The sequence below is a fragment of the Anarhichas minor genome, unplaced genomic scaffold, assembly GCF_050575085.1.
Source record: "Anarhichas minor isolate MPS153535 unplaced genomic scaffold, ASM5057508v1 ptg000020l, whole genome shotgun sequence".
NCBI classification, from domain to species: Eukaryota; Metazoa; Chordata; class Actinopteri; order Perciformes; family Anarhichadidae; genus Anarhichas; species Anarhichas minor.
This window is the reverse complement of record NW_027466466.1, coordinates 3,183,092-3,200,000: the sequence shown is the minus strand read 5'-3', so window position 1 is coordinate 3,200,000 and position 16,909 is coordinate 3,183,092. Positions and strand designations below refer to the sequence as shown.

The following is a 16,909-nucleotide window of genomic DNA, read 5'->3' as shown; positions in this document are numbered from 1 at the left end:
AACTGGGGGGGGGGGGGTCACCACTATGGCACACATGCGTGGTTATTGGCATGTAGAGGAGAAAAGTGTGGAGTGTTTGACACTGAGATCGTAAGGATGTATAAACATGTCGGGTGTCAGTGACATGAGATTTAATAAGTACACATTGTGCTTCTCAGGTACAGTCGCTGTGTGATGGTGCAGGATGTTCCCGTGTTTGATCAGACGATGACCATGACTCCCCCCCATGTGTGAGTAAAGTTTGTCTCTCTCTGGCTTACAGTGTTTAGTAGCGTGCGGATGCCCCTCCTACAGAGTTATGACGGTGCCGTCCTCCTCCAGACTCCGCCTCTCAGTTGCTCTGTCTGGGGACGGCGTGGTCGAGGGGGCGTTGACGTAGCTGAGCGACCCGCTGCTGCCGCTGGCGGGCAGGGTGCCGTTTGCGTTGATGGAGAGGGCGGAGGCGGTGCGGAGGTTGAGGTGCGGCTCGTAGCGGGGCAGCGAGGGCATGCTGTAGTTGGACGGGGTGCGGCTGATGGGCTCGGGCTCGGCCTCGCCTCCCACCTCGATCACCAGGTCCTCGTCATCCTCGTCGCTCTCCAGCTCCCCGACGGGGAAGTTCTGGATGATGTGCGACGGCACGGATGCCGCGGCACCGACCCCGCCGTGCGACGAGTAGCCGTAGTAGCTGGCGCCGCTATCCGACGAGCGCCCCGAGCTACCGGACGCCGTGCCGCCTCCTCCTCCTCCTCCACTGCGAACGACATTGTTCCGCTGGTTGGCGGGCTTGACGGTGATGATGAGGTTGTGACTGTTGGCGATCATCATGTCCGTCACCTGGTCCAAAGACTTCCCAGCCACCTCGATGCCGTTCACCTCCAGCACCTCGTCGTTGACCGCCAGCAGGCCGGTGCTCTCCGCCAGCCCGCCGGGCACCATGCGGGAGATGAATATCCCCGGGACCTTCTCCAGGCCCTGAGGAGTGACCCGCACGCTGGAGCCGTCCCGGATGTAGAAGCCCAGCGGCTTCTCCTGGCCGTGCTTGTACAGGCGGACGCGTCGGTGCGTCTCAGGGAGGATGTCTACGTCGATGATGGAGGACACGGGGCGGAAGTCCCTCGGGAGGCTGATGATCACCGGCGGCTTCTTCCTGGTGGTGTCGGGCCGCAGGAGAACCGCCGAAAGCCCAGTGTTCTTCTTCCTGGTCAGCGAGTTGGTGCCAAACGTGTAGTCGGCTTCCTCTGCAGAACACACGATAGAGGAAGTAGAGGAAAGAGAAGGAGGAGGAAGAGGGGGACAAAGATGTGGCACAGAGACAGAAAGAAAAGGGAAGAGAGGAACAAAGAGGATATAAATGAACAAAAGCTGGTTAATTTCCCCGTTAACATCCCACCAGGCTAATTACACATCAAGGCTGACACTCTGTTGCATCATGTCGTTTCAGGAGAATGAATAATGTTATGTGGTGGAGCAGCTCTCAGCCTGAGGCATCCCTGCAGGGTCTCTCTCACACACACACACACACACACACACACACACACACACACACACACACACACACACACACACACACACACACACACACACACACACACACACACACACACACACACACACAAATTCCTTCATTGGCGCTCTTTGACAAATAACTATCGTGTGGTTACGTGTTAGTTGGGAGATCTTAAGAGGTGCTGGTGGGTAGATTTGTTACCTTTCCCTATTTTAAGTCTTAATGCTAAGCTAACCACCCCCACCCGAGGCTGTAGCTTCATATTTAACGGACGGATGTGAGAGTGGTGTTGATCCTCTCAGCATGTTCCCCCAAATGTCGAACTGCTCCTTTAAAAGATACTTTGGCACCTCAGTCCCAGATGAGAGACGGATAACAAAAAGGTCAAACCGAGAATATCACGGTCAAAATTTCTTTCTGAAAGTGCGTTTTTGCAGAGGAAGTGTGTACACTGTCACACTGCTGTAGAGATATTAACAGTAGACCAAGAGCTGGCCCGGTAACGGAGAGAGAACCTAGACCGTGGTTCCCTAATAGTTAACCAGCATAATACAAGCAGCTAAACATTAACATCTTTGTGACTTTCATTCTCTTTTTCAGAGTGTTTGTCTATTTCTGGTGTTATTTTCAACATTTTTTCTTTTGAATCCTCAACTTTTTCACCTTCTCCACACTCCTTTTGCTGTTTTCACAGCACTTTGTGAACTCTATTTTTAGATGAACGCTCTCTATAAATAAAGCTCTGGCAATCTTGCACTGAACTGAACACTTCTCTTCGCTGTTTGTCTCTCCCTTCTGAGTGCGAATGTGTGTGTGAGTAATCTGGGAAAACAGCCATTCGGGTGGCTGATAAAGATTCCCGGCTCTCTGGTTCTGACAGGTGCACGCCCCACCACTCCCCTCTCCATCTTTAAAACCAAAACAAAGGATCAACTGTCCCGAGGACGAGCAGCGGGCTCGCGTTTCGGTTCCCATGAGGCACGGGTCTAGTGTATACACACACTCGCTTCCCCTATACCAGACCTGACCTTATGGGCCAACAAGTGAAAAAAAAGAACAAAGATATCGGAACAATAGCTTCATAAGAACCAGAGAGGTCAAAAATGCTAATACACAAGTTTCATCCTCATGCTCTGTTCCTGTTCAAACTGTTCTTTCTGCATGCCTCACCCCAGTCATGCACGTAAACATTGCCAGAAAAAGAGCATTATGCAAAATAAAAAGGACACACACACACACGCACACGCACACGGGGTTGTTCTTGCAGAGCAATGGACACACGGCATGAGGGGACGCTCCACATCTAGTCACTCTTTCATCTAAACCAGCCCTCCACCTCCAGCATATGAAAGGCCAGACCTGACAATAGAGTTATAGTTGAGCAAAGAGTATGACGGCCCCTCAGGGTCACTCACAGGCGCGCACACGCACTGCAGAGAGATGCCGTCCTGGCAGCAAATGGCACAAGCATACACCTTTCTGACCACAGCATGTGGAAACCCTGCGAACTCGCGGAAACAACATATGTGAGCACACAAAAGCAGGTGTTCATTCTCACACACGCGCACACCGTTGATCTGCGGTTAGCGATGAGGCCTGAAAGCTAATGAACAGCAGCACTGTGAGACCCGACAATCAAAGAAGCCACAGCTACATTATAGCTCGTTAGAGTCTAATTGGCTACAAAGGCCTATATAGGCGAGGCGCACTACAAACACACTCTTCCTTAGTTGGTACAGTGCAAATGACCTGATTTTGTGTCCACATTTTATTGACACAAAGGGCTCGAGGAAAACATGAGCCCACTTGTCCCAGCGACTCTAAAAATAAAACGCTGGATGACATATTTCTGTCTGTAAACAGACAACTGAATTTGTTGTAAATTGTACAAAGCAACGAAAAGGTTCCTTTTTTTGGACGATGGAAGGAATTTACTTTATTGTTGATTGGTATATTCCATAAGAAGCTCCCAAGCACATTACGGGAAAAATCTACCTTCAAATATTTCAAACTTTTGATTTTAACATTTCAACAAAAGGCCTCCCAAAATCCATCAACAGCCCGCCGACGAGTCGTGTAACTGGCCTCCATCTATTCTCTCAGCCGCTTGTTTGCAGTCAAGTAATTACAACTTTTAATTTGGTAGAAATACGATAGTGGTTTCCTACATAATTAAAATATATTATTTTTTAAATTATATATATATATATATATACACATACATACAGTAATCAGGTATTCTACATGTTTGTAGTCTAAGTTATTGTTGCACACCATGTTGTTATTAGAGCTTTTTGATCCTGTTTAATTGAGCCATGAATTTACGCATAGGAATATCTGCCATAGAGAATTTTTCAAGTCGAGAAAGTCTTGTATTATTAAACGGTTGAAGACTGTGAAAAGTATTTACGGTCTGATGTGTACTACAGAGTCTTAATGTCTCAGCTGCTTTTGAATTTGACTCCGTCTCTTGCGCGTCCCCCATCTTTGGTGAAGTGCAGTACTAAAATCACAGAGTGCCCCTTTAACTACCGCAGACTAACTCTACGTGGCTCTGTTGGCTTCCTTTGCAAAAGCTTCTCATCTCCTCAGACAAGATCTGTGATACTATGCACCTGCAGTGAATCAGGACCACACTTAAGGCATGAGTCACAAACCCTGAATAAAAACACATAACCCAGCCCTGTGCTTGCCATGGCTCCGCACAGGTCAGGCATTCCAGCTATGCAGAGGCTGCTTTGATTTCCCACACTTTGAATGGAGTCAGCGAGGCAGTGGAGGAGAAAATGACGACCCAGCGCACATCGTCACACGCGGCGATGCTCAGTCATTCCTCTCTGTAGTATGTGCCCAACACACACACACGCACGCACAACTAATGCATCTCTATCTGAAGGGGCCGCGACAACGCTGCCTAAGGAGCGGAAAGCACTTGCGCGCAACTGGCGTGCGTCGGTTGAACACATCCTCTTCCTCGGTGCTCTATTCTTCACACACTCTTGGATGACATCACTCTGGACTTTGGTAGCCAACATTAGTGGCTCAGATTAAGTTGTACAGCGGGCATTCAGAACACTCTGCCTACCTATCTGGACCAAAGAATATTACAGAAAATGTGTTTTACAAATACAAAAAAGATTTTTTCATGCTCAAAATATCTTTTTTTCCCTCAAGTGTTTAACACAAATGTTGGTCTGTGGTGTCGCTCATTTTTTCAGCACCACTCCCTCACACATGCACCTGCTGCAGCGCTCCCGTTACACCCACTTCTTCAGTGACGGCTCCCCTCCTCATGGTTACATAGCGGTACAGTTACGACGACGCCAAGGCCCGGGCCTCCCCGTAATAGAACGATCCCCGACCACAGCGATGACACCAACAAGCCATCACTTCCTGGTACTTGTCCTGCCCGGTGCCGAGTCACGGAAACCTGATACATGTGTATAGGTGAAGGAGTTCCATGACATGTGATAAGTACAGCCACTATCACTTCTACATCTGCTACTGTCACTAGCACCGCTGACTCTACAATTAGATTTCAGGGACTTACGCAGCGGAATGTGAATCCTTCTTTGTATGACACAATAACCCACCACTTCTGTACGTACTACAATTACAACTAGTGACCTATGGAGCATTACAAACAAGACCACAGCACACGGGTGTATTTATCTCTGTGTCGTCCAGAGACATGCTTAAGTCGAGCTCCAGCTAAAAGCTTTCTGAAAAAGGGCTTTGTTTGTTTATAATGGATAACAGCTGCTGTCAGTGAAACCCCGTCTCCAGTATCCAAACACAAGAACGCGTCTCAAGGACCCGAGTATGAAAAACACAAAGTAAAACGGCAAGCCGCTGAAGGTTGCGGTGTTCTGGAAACAGTCGGGTTTGTTGATGAAAGGCCTGGACGTTCACCACATAGCCGGTGCCACGGCGTTCCCGACACGGAGCGATACTAGAAGAAGGGGGGAGGGGGAGGAGTGTACGTGTGTGTCAATGCGTCTATGAGAAAAACCAGGGGTGGTGTGAAACCCCCCCAAAAAAAAGAAAAAGTCTTGAAAACCACAGGAGAGACAGGTATACAGCAAATATAAACAGTGGAGAGAGGGAGAGAGAAGAAAGGCAAAGAGAAGGAGGAGATAAAAAGGGAGGAAATTCCCAGAGGGTTACTATTCCTGGTGTCGTGAGCATACCTCCCTGGCACAGCCCAGATAAAAAGTGCCTTAAAACTTGCTGATAAGACGGGGGAGGAAAAGATACGGAAGGAAGGAGGGAGCTCAAAAGTGAGAGTGCTGGGAAGAAAGGACGCAATAAGGACAGCAAGAAAAACAGAAGCGGTGTGCTGATGTGATGCTGGAGAGTCCTGCAGAGGTGAGAGGAGAGCCGGAGCGAAGACAAAGCATCTGTGTGTGTGTGTGTGAGAGATCGAGATGACAATTTGAGGAATTGCTTATTAAATCCATAATTCAAAAGACACGAACATTAGCCTGCTTCTAGGCCTCCTCATATAATCTCTTTCCTGAATTCTCTATTACACTCGTCTGTCCTGCTTTATTATTCTCTCCTGGCAGGAGACATTTATCACCAATAAATCAATAAATAAATAACCAGAAACTTATCTACACTGTAGGGCAAACCAGCTTTAATGTAGCGGTATGCGGTGCACAAAGTAACACAGCTTACGATTGGGGTTGAAGCATAATGAATAGACTTTATTTGCCAGTCTGCATTCATGTACAGCACTTTTCCGTGTGTGTTTGCATCTCGTCTGCATTATGAAGCCATTCCATCAATTTATTTTGTGCCGACATAAGCTCGTCTCTCCTTCCTGCTATGCCTCCTCACCCTCCCATTTTTCTCCCTTGTGTCCTTCACTCAATCTGTCCCTCAGTGTCTTTGGTCCACCCACCTCAAAGCAAGAGCCTTTTTTTTAATCTCTCCACTCTCTGTCTGTCCCTCTTGGTCTTGCAGATTCTGTTACTACTAGAGGCCAGCGTTGGGACAAAAGATGTAGCGCCTGGAAACAGGGGTTAGTCTAGGTCAGTGGCTGGATGATCGGGACTGGGACTGTGACTAGTATTAGGACTAGTGGGATAAGTACGGACTTGTTGAGGGACAGAGAGACGTTGAGAGGAGTCAGTATGGGACATGCGGTCTGGAGCAGGGACATGCCTGGGGCTGAGGCTGGATCTGAGCTTGGGACAGGGCGGGGGCAGGTCACTCGGCGACGCATGTTTCAGTACCGGGTCACAGGAAGGAGTCTGGGGCGAGGTCACTAGACCTGGGTCTGATAAACCGAGCCTTCTGCGCAGCCCCGCTTTGTGTATCCTCCAGGAGGAGGACGAGGGAGAGGAAGGACGAGATGATGGGGGAGACGGCGGAGAGGAAGGGAGGGAGGAGCAGCCGCGTGAGTCTAGTCTCACGAGCCTGTCGCTCAAGCGTCTGAACAGGGACATTACGGGGGAGGGACGAGGAGGGGGACTCTGTGTTTGTTGCTCTGTCCTGCTGTCAGCATCTGGCTCTGGAAGACAACACAGTCAACCTGCAGTTAGATCACACCACCGGGACAAACGTCTCATTGCCAAGATCAACTTTAGGCCGACTGCAATGTTAGCTAAAGCAATGAAACATTACATATTTGATAAGAATTCACCAGTGCAATTAAAACCATACTGACTTGCCCATATGTACATTGGTATGAAGTCCACTAAGTATGCGCACCAATGTTCTTCCCACTCAGCCCATGGACTTTTAGGATTTTTAAAATCCCTTTTTTCAGCTAAGTAAACTTTACAAATACAAAGCCTCCATAGATCAATAGATCATAAGAGAAAGAGTCACTTGTTTGCAGTTTGAGGAGTCCCGTCAACACTTTTACAGAAGTCTCTTTTACAATAGCGACTTTTTTTTGGGCTGCACAGGGAACTTTCTGCATAAATACCACATATGTCCACTAGAAAAAAAGATCGGCACCGCCGCATCCAATTCTTATTATACATCTGTCGGTGTAGCACGAAAGCATGGTGGAATTAACATGCTAATGAGATAGCTAGGCAACTATCCAGGCCCTTAACAACTTGGTGCTTCATCTATACACAGCGTAGACGAGCAAGTTGCTATCACAAGATGGTAAGTTATTAACACCGATTCACTGGATGTTGTAATGTGCTGATGGCTACATTTCCAGTCCACAGAAAGAAGAGGCTGGTGTTGTGCGGTGATACGCAAAAAGTATAAACGAAAGACAGTGTGCTACAGCTTAAAGGAACACATTTGAGTGTGCAGTACTTCTTTAAAGGTTACTCTCCATACTGGTCTAAGTTCTATCAATTTTATACAACTTTGTCAAAGTGTAAAGAGTGTGACCGTAGAGAGGAAGAGGAGCAGATAGACTACAAACGGTGACAGTTAGGCCACAGTGTTAGGGAGCTGCATGTTGAAGCCTGCTGACTACGGTGCACAGCTATCCAGTAGAGATACTGGAATAGAGTGCTGAAAGAACATCACAGATAAGCATCATGATTCATATCTATATCACAGTATATAGCACCAAGCCCAGGGGACAGAAAGAATGTTGTTTAATTAAAAATCTGTAAGAAATACATCCGTTTGCCCGCAAGCCAAAATAAATTTAATAAAAGATACCACCTTACGTATTCTAATGAGACTTTGCATTTGGGTGGAAACCAACTCCAGTCATTGGGTGATTTCCATTTGTTTGAACTCCTTTCAGACTTCATCCATCATTTTAAATACAAATGGATAACTATATTCTCTTTGTTCAGAAAAATCAACCAGCGTTTTCAAAACCAGTGACAAAGGCTCAACTGTTGGGAAGCAACATGTGGGCGAGCATTTATGACACGTCATTGAGTCCCAAGTGAACAAAGTTCAACATTCTCGGTAAAAGCATGTCACACATTCACCTGACAGTCAGTAAACACTCCTTCCTGTTCCTAAGCTGCATTTATAGAAACTTTTACAGTTTATAAACAATGATGACGTGCCAAAGTGTGTGCACGTAGTTTAGCAACGGAAGTACGGCGGAGTGCAATAGCTTCAAACACAAGTCCAGTGGTAGTCAACACGTTTGATAGCTTGCAGCCGGTGTTTCGTTTTAACAAGTGACTCGAACACGATCTGAACATGTAAGGTGTCCCCGTAAAAGCCTTCCATCAATTTTAAATACATACGTATCCATATACGTATCCGTGTTTATTATCTACGATCATTTACCCAAGTTACTACGAGCCACCACGGACGTGCACGGTCACTCGTTGAACTGACACACCTGTTTCTTAAAGCTTACTAACAGCTTGCCTATATCTTATGATGTCTGCTGTAAAAAGGGCCTATATAGATCACTTTCGTCTACCTTTCCCTCTGCCATCTTTCTTGTTTTTCCAGTTTCTCTCTTATGATTTGCAGTGGTCAACAGCCCACCAGTTTGCCCACTTCCTCCCCCTTTCTCCTCGCGCATCGGTCCAAAGTGCCGTTTATCCCTCCTTTCTCATCCAGTCTGTTTCTTTCTTTCCAGAGCTCACCCTGTTTCCTTCCCTCCCTCTATCCATTCATCTTCTCTCAACAACTCTGTTATAGAGACTGTCAGAATTTCCCAGCTCAGAGAGCCCCCCCCCCCTTCTCTTCTTCCATCTAAGCCACCCTGCCTCCATGTCCTTGCGGCCTGCCTAAAGTCTCTTCCAGCCAGGTTTCACAGGGTAGAGAGTAAGGCTTTTTAGCTTCCCAGGCTGTGTGCTCTCGCTTGTTTTGAAATGCTCTCCGCTTTCTTTCTTTCACTCATTTTCCTTTGCTCTCTCGACCGCTCACCGTCTCTCTGTCCATCTATACCCCCCCCAGTTGACGGAGCCAGGCTCTGGAGCCGAGGGTCCGGTCCGGCCTCCTGTCCTGTCTAATCTTGCCGGCAGACGTGATCAGAGGCTGGCCACATTCCATCCAACATGCCCCCTCCCTCCATCTCTTTCCCTCTCTTTATTTCTCTCTCCCACCCTCCCCAGCTTGGGCCTCACTCAGCATTCCTCCCTCACTAATGCTATTCCCACTATCCTCCTCTCCCTCTCCTTCTCCCTCCTGCTGCATTCCTCTCACACTTACACTACTCCCTCTGCTTTCCCCACATCTCTAATTACATGCCTTGCCTAAACAATGCCTTATACATTACTCCCTCTTTAATACACTTTACTCTGTCTCCCTTTCATCCTTCCACGTCTCTTATTAGGCCTACGATATGTTCCTCCTCCACACATTCCTCCTCCATAGCTTTGAATCCGTCGTTCCCTCACAGCATCCTAGGGAATGATTCTCATGTGGAAAACTTGACATCCAAAGCAGCAGTGGTTGATTTCTATTATTTTCACACATCATGCTAAACTTCTCTCCAGTCTTCCTCCATTACACCTGCCAGCACTCCGTCTCCCTCGCTTTAATCCTTTCATCTCGAGCTCGCAGTAGTAAATCTTGTTGTGGCGTCCTCAATTAGTCTGAATGTTTTATGCCGGGTCTCTTTCATCCAAATCTTTTTCCTCCACCACACTGTCTTCCTGGTTTCGACTGGCTCTTTTTGACTGTCACATTGTCACCCCATCTCCTCCACTGTACACCTACCTCCCTTTCATTACTTAGCAGCCTCGGTACCTTGCTTATCGCACTCAAGAGTTGCTGCTGTTATCCTGCTCCAATGCTTGTTTTGCAGGGTGGGTAGACTTTGTCCGTGTTGTAATTTCACACTGTACATTTCCTTTTCTCTGGCTGGATGAGTCATGGGCAGGTTACTAATTACAAAGGCAGTCCCTGCTGGGATACGCAAATACAAGCATTCCTATCCCTCTCCATACCTGTTTTTCCCCTCTACCATACCGGGGGACGAGTGACGGGCCATTCAGGACTGAAACTGTGTGAGCGTTGAGCAACATCACAAAACAAACCCACGCCCTGAGAGAGACTGCTTGAAAAGCTGCTACCGCTACACGGGTGACAACCTAGAAACTTTGTGCATGTTGTGCGGGTGATAACGTTCTCGATGACAGATGCAAGCAAACACGACATCACTTCTGGCAAACATGTTTACAGCCAATCAAACACAAACCTGGGCGTTTCCACACTGCTGATATGACAACAAGGACAAACAAAAGTATTACTTGAAACTGTGAGGAACTTTTAACTAGTTATGTAACAGTCTCAGTTAAATACAGATGCTTCTATATGACCGACATAAGTAAACAAGACCATCAACTACAAGATTGGCTATTTTCTACATCGTTTTTTGTAATGCATGTCATCGACCACCGGGTCGGATTCTGCGTGAAATCTTGGGAGCCGACACCAACACCAGGGTGCGCAGGGCCGACTGTCAGACTCCGCCACAGTAAAATAAGAGGTTTCCTACAGGACTCTAGTGTTTGGAAACCCTAACAATGAAAGGACCTCGTAGTAGCTTTAAAAAGAAACAGACATCGACATTACTCAGTTGACCACTTCTTCAACAGCTGACTACTGACCACAACAGTCTCTGTTTACACAGAGCTGAGCAAAAACAGCGAGGACCAGGAAGTAGCTCCTAAACTCTCATCTAATGTGCTGCCTGGACTGGGTGTCATTTACATTTTATTGATTCTGATTCTGTAGTGTCTCTGAGACATACACTACTCAAAGTAGCTACAACTACATGAGGATATCAGACACATCCAAATGACGGATTAAGTTACAAAAAGACAGACCTTTAAAAAGGGACAGTTCACCCCAAAATCAAAAACACATATTTCTTTCCCGTTACTTATAATGCTACTGATCAATCTAAATTGTTTTGGTGCGAGTTGCAGAGTATTGGAGATATCGGCCATAGAGATGTCTGCCTTCTCTCCAATAAAATGGAATTAAAATACATTAGAAAAAAACAGTAATGTCTCTTTCCAGAAATCATGACCCGGTTACTCAAGATAATCTACACACCTTTTTGTGAGCTTTTTAAATGAAGGAACTATTTTCTTTCTAGCAAACTACACCTACTAGTGAAGCTTGGATCTGGGTGTGTCCCGCCAACCATATCACCACGCAGAAGGAAGCATCTACTACTCATGGACGAGAGGCTCACGCTCGTGACAGCAGTAGATGTAAACATTAATGGTGCCCTCCTCGGCTGAGCTATGTTAGCTAGCTCAGTGGTGCTAGGTAAGCTGGTCCATGAGGAGATGCATGCTTCCTTCTGCGCGCTGATGCAGTTGGCAGAGGTAGTTCCTACATGAAACTGCTCACAACAAGGCCTGCGGGTCATCTTGAGTAACTGGGTCATGATTTCTAGAAAGAGACATGACTGTTGAGTTTGTATGTTTTGAGCACCACAAGCCAAGTGTCATTTAGTCCAATTATATTGGAGAGAAGGCCGATATCTCCTAACTCACACCAACACAATGTATGTGATAAAAAGCCCTACAGGAGAGAGGAAAAATATGTATTTCTTATTTTAGGGTGAACTGTCCCTTTAAGACAGTCTGTGTTTTCAAATGCTAGCAATACTGCTCCCAGCATGCTTTGCAGCTCCCATCAGCCTCATGCAATGTTAATCCGACTATGAACAGGCCTCTTCACTGCTGCCATGTCAACCAGTAAACAGTGGAGGCCTCACTGCTCAATATTCATCCACGCATTGCTCACAGGTGGGGGCGGTGGGGTGTAAGGGATCCCCCGGTGCTGTTGGGTTATACCGGTGCGTGTTGAAGCAATTTTAAAAATGACCAGCACAGACACAAAAACTTCCTCCATTGGTCAGCAGTGAACAATGCGGCGTTAATGGCTGGTCGGTGATGTAGCGTTGATGCATAAACAACAATGCGGGCATTATTCAACACATCAGAACAAAGCAACAACAGACACTCACAGCCTAACATCCATCCCTCCATCGAACCATCTGCACATCAGTGAATGAAAAGAACTCGCAGAGCACCTAGCCTTGGACAAATATAATGCACTGCCCAAAATAACCTCATACGACACGCATGGACTGAACCGTGCCGGGAATTATGTCAACGGAAATTGTCTGTCGGAAACCTGTTTGCAATCCCTGAGACTGGAGATTCAGTGTTGTTTCTATTAGCTCCAAACACATTTCCCAGACATCTGTGTAATGAGATTCCACTGAGCTATTCCATGAAGGCCAAGTTGTGACAAACTTGTGACAAACTTGGGCCTACACCGCTGCCTTGTCTGAAGTCCTGCTCTTATGCAATGATGAGCGATCACATCTAACTTATCTAAGACATTTACATAATCGCTCAGTTCTCAAAGGACACAGTTGTAGTCTGATGTTAAAAGCCAGTTTGCGACCATAAGACTGAAGTGCTGTGGTGCACTACACACAAAGTGGTGTAGAGCAGAAAACTGTGGTAGGGTGGCACAGGTGTGACCCCTCCACTAAGACCGTCATAGTTCTTCATTGACTCGCCTGATTAAATGAGGGTTTTAAACAAATAAAATAAAATAACTCTTTTGGTGTAGGGTAATTTGTGCTGATGACAACAAACAGGATCGTGGAGGACTTATTAACGTTAAAAGAATTTCTCCAAAACAATATAACTTGTCATCCACTGTCAGTTTGACTACATGTTGCCATGAGCTCGGATTGCAAAGATGTGAGACACTTTCCACACACACACACACACACACACACAAACGGAGCCATCGCTAGAGATAATAACTGCAGAAATATAATAAATAAGCGGCCAACTTGCTGCATCCGCACACTGTAGAGCCCTTAAAGCTGGGACCAACTGGTGCTTAGCATTAGGGTGAAGGGGGGTCTGCAAATCAGGAGGGGAAACCGGGGTCTGAGTGCAAAAGGGTCTACAGGGGGCTGTGGCTGAATTAGTGTGTGTGTGTTTTGTCTTTGTTCAATCTTGCTGTGTGCGAGTGCCGGACTGATGTGTGATGCCTGCTTGACCGTGTGTTTCTGTGTGTTTTTGTGTATGTGTGTGTGAGCAGCAGCAGCGAGCCCAGCATGCGGCTAGCGTCTGGGGCGTGTAATTGAAACACGGTCCCATGCAGCGCTGCACGGTGACCCCACTAATCTCCTCCTGACAAAGTGGCTTAGCTTGTATAGGGTCATATGGCACAGGAAGACAGCTTAAACACAACAGAGCGCGCAGCCCGACCGGCCCCGGCCCGTACAGCCCGGGGGTCCTCCCTGCATTCAACAGGTCACGCTCTGCAACTCATTAGGCACACTTCAAAAATCTATTCAAATCAAGATTCTTTTTTTTATATATGTTGTCGATAGAAACAGGTTTACACTAATCCCTAAAACACCTGCAAACAATGACTAGCAAACTAACAGTCATGAGCAAATATTAGCGCAACCGCAAATATCCAAGTAACGCGCCAAAGAAACAAGATATGCTAATCGGACAAGTACCACCATGGCAGTTTGACTATTGGTAGTCAGAGAGAATTGAGGGAGAATGAAAATATTCATATTCTCTTTAAGTTGACTTGTTTTTTGTTTGGTCCAGCCCTTGCAGAGAAATTGCCTTTGGAAACAAACACTGCTTCTCAGCAAGGTCGCTGACCTTTAGCTATGTGGGTCAGAAAGGGAAACCAGAAGACATAGCTAGGGAACAGGGGTGATGACAGCTCAATGAGGACAAAATACACCAGCAGCCTAAAAAAATTAAAAGGTAATGTGATACCGTGGTCTTTCATAATCTTACCTTTTTTATTATCTAGACAAAATACACAAAGCGTAACAGCAAATTTTCCCTTTTAACGGCCCATCTCGTATTTCTAAGCTATATTATTCTGAGATAACAGAAAACTTTTGTTTGTGTATCCATCAGAAAGCAGATCTGCCCCAACAAACAATCACTCTTTGTTCCAACACTTCCCCCCCGTGCTTACCTTTCCTCTGCAGGAACAGTCTGAGCAGAGGGCTGGCAGTGGAGATGGCTTTGTGGTAGTTATCATCATTGTTGATGGGCAGCAGGTCGCCGTGGACGTCGGCGTAGCCCACCAGCAACTCCACGTTGGGGATGCGATGCACGTGCTGCAGGAGGCCGTAGAACTCATCGAAGCGGCCCGGCTTCGACCGATCCAGCGAGAACCGACGGAACTCTGCGCCAAACTGGGACGGAGCAGACGGGCACACACATGTGAGCACAATACAAACACACATGGATATAAAGGGTACTTCAGAAACTGATTAATACTGGGCCAAAGAAACTGCAAGATAGCCGAGATGTCGTGTAAAGCCTATGCTTCCAATACATGCACGCATAATTAAGAAATTCTGAAGGGGTCTCAGATTTGAGGCTGTGTCTGATACGTACACACTGTTCTGGTAGCCTAGCTAATTTCAAAACCACTGTGAGCTGTATATGCAAGAGCCTGTCATCCATGTGGACAAGCTAACACACCACATGTGATGAATTATTAATGCAGACTTTGTGATACGTGTGTATCTCTACATTTCTGCGTTTGTGGATGCAGTGTGTTCCTGACTGACCGGCATTGTCTAATGGAGCCGTCTGACGGAATGTTTGGTATTCAGCTGTAAGAAAGACTGTGTGTTTACAGCAGCCACACATTCCCACAACGCTGGCTCATGAGGAACGTGGTGATCACTGTGGTCTGGCCCGACCAATGGCTGCAGATGCATAATCTTTAGGCAACTGTTTGGGTCCCATCAGTGGTGTTGATGAGAAGCGTTGTGGTTACGGTTGCCCGGCGCTGACAAAAGATGATCTACAATTCACTGCCAACCTGGCCACACAGTCACTCTGAGGCATTTTATGCAGTAGCACAAAGCAGAACTACATGAACTATAGGTTGGGAAACAAAGCAGGCCCGGGCCTGTTTCTGGTAAGTACCCGCATTCGGGACGTGAGTAGACAAAACATTTCAAATGACCCTGGACTGCTCCGGTTTGGGAAGAAGCTGAACACACTGAGCGAGTATTTTAATACTTTGTGTAAAGCGGTTGGAGGGGAAAACTTACATTGCGATTGAGAACTATGAAGGTAGTGACACAAACAAATGGGTCGCAGTTTGTTTCATCTCATTCAGCTCTTACAAAGTAGTTTTGAGCAGCACTGAGGCCCCATTCCTCAGCATGTGTGTCTAATCATGCCACAGGACAGACTGTCGCGGAAGGAGACACGAGCCTGGCGCAGGCCGTACGACACCTCTACGCACAGGGAAACGACCCAGCAAGCAACTCTTAACATGTCATGCCGGGCTAGTTTCACATACACGTATTATGTTCACTGCCCATGGCGTTGTTGTGGCCCGAAACTTGACTTGAACTTTGAGTCAATAGATGTTACGCGAACAGGGAGGAGCGGCGGAGGAGGCTGGGACAGGTGACAAAAACCTCCACCTTCAAACGTAACGTTACTCAGAGCAACTTAGAACCAAACTAAACGCCACGGTTAACGTAAAGTTTGAAGTATGGCGAGCTACCAGCGGGCTAGTCAAGAGTAGGGAAACCCGTGTTGGCTAGTTAAGCTTTAGCTTGTATCTATGTCATTTGTGCGACATCATAATTCGCTATCAAGCCACTTAGCCGGCTAAATTAGCCAGAGTTATCATCATGGGGTTAAGACTACAGATACAGTAAACTGACAAACTCTCCACATGAAACATTACCTTGCTCTTCACCTCCACGGCACTCAGAGAACGGTTGCTCGGCACTCGGTGGTTTTTGTTCATGTTTCGCTAGCAGCGGGACCGCCGCCAAAGCACTCGTCGCGCTCCTGCTGCTGCTGCTGCTGCTGCCGACGCTGCTCTGCGCTGTATCCCAAAAAAACCCGTGTATCCACCAGTTATTCCAGTAACACGGGCTGTCTCCGCCACTTCTCGACGTCCACCGGGTTGCGTTGTGTTTCTCCAAGAATGTGACAACGGCTGCCAACCAGCCTAGCTCACCCAGGAAACTTATCTCATACTTGCCGCTGCCAATGTAGCTACACCACTACTATGTACTGTGTCTATCGAGCTGCCTATGTCTCTGTCTCGAGCTCTCTCTCCCTGTGTGTGCGCGCGCGCCACGAGAGCTGGCGACACCACGAGATTTCAAAATAAAAGATTCGGTGTTTCTCTCACCCTTGACTTCACAATAAGAGTCCTTTATTATCCAGTGGCAGGTACTCCCAATCTTGCTCCCAAACTAACTAAAACACTACACAACTTATTATATGATCCCACCCATAAATTTGTTTGAGCTCACGACAAAATATAATTGTTAAGTATACAAAAATTGTAACAAAATTGATTTATCATTATAACCGACTACACCATGTGTGATATTGTTTGTATATTGTTTACACATGGTGTAGGGGAAACATGTTCTAAAACAATCGTTATGTCGAATACAGATACAACATTTATGTGGTAGTAAATGTTATGGATGCAACTTGTTTC

The 16,909-nt window shown here is 46.8% G+C and overlaps 1 protein-coding gene across 1 annotated transcript in view; it reads right to left on the bottom strand.

Annotated features, from left to right (window-relative positions):
• Positions 1 to 16,524, bottom strand: part of pard6b (par-6 partitioning defective 6 homolog beta (C. elegans)) — a 17,063-nt gene extending 539 nt beyond the window's left edge. Inside the window, exons 1-3 of the mRNA XM_076095431.1 lie at positions 16,136 to 16,524; positions 14,390 to 14,612; positions 1 to 1,220 (exon numbers count right to left, since the gene is read on the bottom strand). The exon at positions 1 to 1,220 is cut by the window's left edge and continues 539 nt beyond it. Of these exons, the coding sequence (XP_075951546.1) occupies positions 289 to 1,220; positions 14,390 to 14,612; positions 16,136 to 16,198 (1,218 nt within the window). The 5' untranslated portion in view covers positions 16,199 to 16,524 and the 3' untranslated portion in view covers positions 1 to 288. The remainder of the gene's footprint in view (positions 1,221 to 14,389; positions 14,613 to 16,135) is intronic.
• Positions 16,525 to 16,909: the final 385 nt, after the last annotated feature.